The following is a 4161-nucleotide window of genomic DNA, read 5'->3' as shown; positions in this document are numbered from 1 at the left end:
GAAATCTCCATCTCCAGCTTTGAGTCTCTGGCATGTACTAACTTGTTGCTGTCTGTTTCCCCTCCTCCAAAGGCTCTTTCCTCAGAGCTGGCAAATGCTCGGGATGAAACCAAGAAGACGGCAAATGATATGATCCACGCTGAGAACATGCGTCTAGGCCGAGACAAGTACAAGACCCTCCGTCAGATTCGGCAGGGTAACACCAAGCAGCGCATTGACGAGTTTGAGTCCATGTAAACTCTCCCCTGCACCTGCTGCCCTGCACTCTCTTCTCCCCTCTTCCCCATCCTCTCCCATCATTCACTCATAATCGTGCTATGCTGGAACCACTACAGAAGAGTGACCATGGTCTTATTTATCAAGTTTTGGGCAAATGCTGGAGTTAAGTGACAGAAGAAAAATAGTAATTGCATCTGCCTAGGGTAGCTTGGGAAAGCAAACATGCATTGGGGCAAATCTGAAGTTGTTTGGCTTGGGGTAAAGTCTCACTGTGTTGGGTTTGGTATTGCCCACTGAGATGGCTGTGTGTTCTCCTGTTGTGTGGGGAGACCAGCAGATACTTGTACTGCATTATATACAGTCAAGAGCTGACAGTCTGACACTGTGCCTTCCTACTAACCTGTGCAAGCTTCAGGATTAAGCTTAATAGCCAGGGTCTGAAATTCTGACTTAACACAGAGTCTGAATCATGTAGTTAAAAAGGGGAGACTGGAGCTTAGGAAGAAGGATTGAAAGTAAAATATGGACTTTCTTTCTAAAAGACCAAAGCTTTTGTCCTACAAAAATAAGCAGACCAAACAGATTCTGTGGTGTTCCTGCTGGTGTTACCTTTTGTTGCTTAATGATGGAGCTTTGAATTTCCTAATAATGAGGAGGCCTTTGGAGTATTTCCACTGAATACAGTGTGCTTTGAAGCCTCGAATTCCCCGCTTTCCAGAGGTTTTGTCTCTGGTCAATGGCTTTGTTCACTATCATTTGTCTGACTTGAATGTAACCAGTGAGGCAGAGATAGCTAAAGTACACAGCCTTCCTTTTTGGTTTTGCTAATGAAAACCTGAAGTGGGAGGCAGAAATGTAAAAGACTAAAAACTCCTGTAGCTGTATTTTCCCTTGCTGAACAGATACTTTTCTAGTTATGTGAACAAGATTTCAGGTTTTTCCATAAGAGGCCTTTTTAGCACATAGTTGGTGCCTTATGACTGTGTATGGATCTACTGTAGCTCAGATACCTTTAGTTTAAACTAGATGCAATCATAAAAAGTGATCAGCAGCTGGGGACCAAAAACTACTCTCTTATCTGGGTCATGTACAAGACTGCATCTGTCTTCCTGGCTTCAAGCAGCATTTGAGGGGAGAGGATCCTGAGGCACTTGTCCAATTGCTTTCTTAATCCTCACTAGCAGTCTGCCACATCCCTGGCTCAAGTGCTTTTCCTTCCCCAGGAGGATGCTTTGGCCTTTTGTAGCTTTGAGAACAGAAGGGTTTCTCTTAGAAATGGGATACAAATGGTTGTGAGACTGGTCCTGAGAGCTGCTTGTGCCAGTTATTGTAATAACCATCACCTCCTGTCATCCAAGCTGTCCATGCTGTAGCTACCCAGAATCCTCCCTGCCATTTCTGTGGAGGAAATAGCCATGTATGCTCAGGGTTGAATTGGATGTTGCCTTGATCCCTCATAAAAGGAACTGTTAACCTTCAGAAGTGTCATCTTAAAAATGGGTTCCACCTAAAGTGAAGTCCTCCTTTGTTTTGCCTTCCTTGGATTAGCCTATCCCTATAGGAAGTCATTAGGCTAGCCTGGGATTTATTTTCTTGCCTAGCATAATCCCAAATTTTGTTACTTGCTCAGTTTTGTTGATTCTCCTTTTGTATGATGTTACTGGTAATGATGATAGAAGGAAAACATCTGAAAACTGGAGCATTTTCAGCTCCCTAGTGTATGAAAAAGGGCAAAGGGGGACTGTGCCAAAAAAGAAATGTTCATGATAGTGTTAACAAACTGCAGTATTTCCTCAAGAATTCCTTGATGGCTGGAAACAACCTCACCAGTGCTGTGTTACTTTATTTTTTGAAAGCAATACAAGTCTGTGTGGTGATTCATACAAATACCAGCCAACCTCTGTTCGAAGCAACACGCTAAGCTATGCTCTTAAACATCCAGGTGTGTCATGTGGGAGCCTCCTTCTCGCCCCTGGACACAGAGTGCATTTGGGGGGCACATGACATGGCAAGCTTTTTATTGGCCAAGAAAAATATGCCTCAGTACTATGAAAGTCACAAATGGAAGATTGCAGTTAAATTTGTCAGAACGTATTTGCGTATTTCTGTACTGAAGGTGATTGGCATTGCCTCTGCGTGAGTCTCGTTACTGGGGAACAGACAACTTTTAAACTTCTGTTTTGGTGCTTTAAAGCTGGTTCTCAGCACTTTGCTCTGTCCATGGCAACTATTGATGCATTTGAGGGGAGAAAAGCCTATATAACATTTTAATAATTTCTTAACAAGCTGACGTATGGTGCCTGGAATATGTGTTCAAATATAAACCAGTAAACCTTTTCTGCTTTGATGGGTCACACAACACTGCTGAGCTCTCATGTATTATGATGTTGGCATGACTTCTGTTCATACGGTTTTTTAAACGTTCTAGTTCCACATGGTCCAATATAGGAATAGAACGGCTTGTGCCAGTGAGTCCACCTAACTCTTTGTAGTTGTTTCAGCCCTGCCTTCTTTTTAACCAGTATTATATTCCAGTGGTATCTAATGATATTTGATTTCAATATTTCTAGCTATGCACAATTAGAAAATATTAGTCAAGGGATGGAGGGTATGTTTATGGTCCTCCTTCCCTTGGAAATGTATACTGTGTAATAAAGATGATATTTTGCAAGAAAACTAATGTAAGAAGCTTTCAGTATTATGGTGAGATTTGTAGACACATTTTTTATTTGTTAGAATACAGTGAATTGTTCTTCCTCTTCATGTTCCAGTTTAATTGGATAACTACTCCTCTTGGGGGTGGGGGGAGGGAAGTACTTTATCAAATGTTTGCCTGGCTTATTTTTTCTTGTTTTATTTTTTGTTACTGTAAATTATGTTGAAGGTTTTTGACCAGTTGTTGTACTGGATTATAATAAAACATCATTTCCTTAAGGTTGTGGAGTAATTCACGGGTCCACGTGCTTATCTGCAGAGAGAACCTTGATTAAGACATGTTTTTCCTGTTCAGAGGAGTTGTTAAAATCCGTACCTTGTTCTTCCTAAAGTGCCAATAAAGTTCAGAGAAATTCAGCAGATTGTGTCTGGCTGGTTACTTAAGGTTTGCTTTAAGTCCAGTGCTGTGTCTCGTAGCTGAGCAGATCTGCCTTGCGGTGCCCAGAGGTCAGCCTGGTAGCTCTCTAGAACATAAGGAGATCTTACTTGCACCTGAAAAGGAACTGCTTCAATAACAACCCCTTCCTCCTCCCCAGCCCCGCCGGCTGCCCAGCTGGAGCCACTACTGGATTTGACATTTCTCCATGGAGGCACTGAGTGTAAATGTTCAACTTGCAAATGGGCTGGCCAGATGGAGGGGGAGGAGGTGCTGTGGGTGGGCTCCTGCTGTGCCGTGCCCAGGCCCGTGTGCATCCAGGTTAGCGTGGAGAGGGTGGCTGGGCCTTGGTGCTGCTGCTTGCACCGACACCCTGACAAATCTGTCCTGCTCTCAGCCTCTGCTGAGGATTTCTGCAGTTTGCTTCCACAGCTGCCTTGCTGTGGCTCTCTACCTGTTTCCCAGTGTCTCGGGATGGGTTCCAGCAGTGGAAGAGTGGCTGCTGGCACCTTTCTGCTAATGAACTGTGTGATCTTTATTTGCAGCTGCTCTCTGTGGTTGTGAAGAGGGGCCTCACAGAATCTCTGCCTAATGGTTGCTGCACTGCAGAGTAAGGTGGAGATTTCATTGGAACATGCTAGTGCTCAGAGATCTGGTGCTGGGGAAGAGACCTGAACTTTTCTATAAACAAAACATGAAGTGTGGAGCAATAGAAGCTTCTGCAATCCTCGCCAGGCATGGTTTGGATCCAGTTTCTACAGGTGAGTCTTTGTTCCTTCCTGCCAGGAAAGAGCACTGGAGGAATTGCATGTCTCCTTTAATCCTACAGCAGCCTTCAGTCAAAGGCTGCA

At 43.8% G+C, this 4161-nt stretch overlaps 1 protein-coding gene across 1 annotated transcript in view; it reads left to right on the top strand.

Moving 5' to 3' along the window:
- Positions 1-3291, top strand: part of MSN (moesin) — a 20262-nt gene extending 16971 nt beyond the window's left edge. The window contains exon 12 of the mRNA XM_008641749.2: positions 73-3291. Within this exon, the coding sequence (XP_008639971.2) occupies positions 73-237 (165 nt within the window). The 3' untranslated portion in view covers positions 238-3291. The remainder of the gene's footprint in view (positions 1-72) is intronic.
- Positions 3292-4161: the final 870 nt, after the last annotated feature.

The sequence above is a fragment of the Corvus brachyrhynchos genome, unplaced genomic scaffold (assembly GCF_000691975.1).
Source record: "Corvus brachyrhynchos isolate BGI_N302 unplaced genomic scaffold, ASM69197v1 scaffold220, whole genome shotgun sequence".
NCBI lineage: Eukaryota > Metazoa > Chordata > Aves > Passeriformes > Corvidae > Corvus > Corvus brachyrhynchos.
Note: the sequence above shows the minus strand (reverse complement) of the source record. Positions and strands in the feature narration are given on the sequence as shown.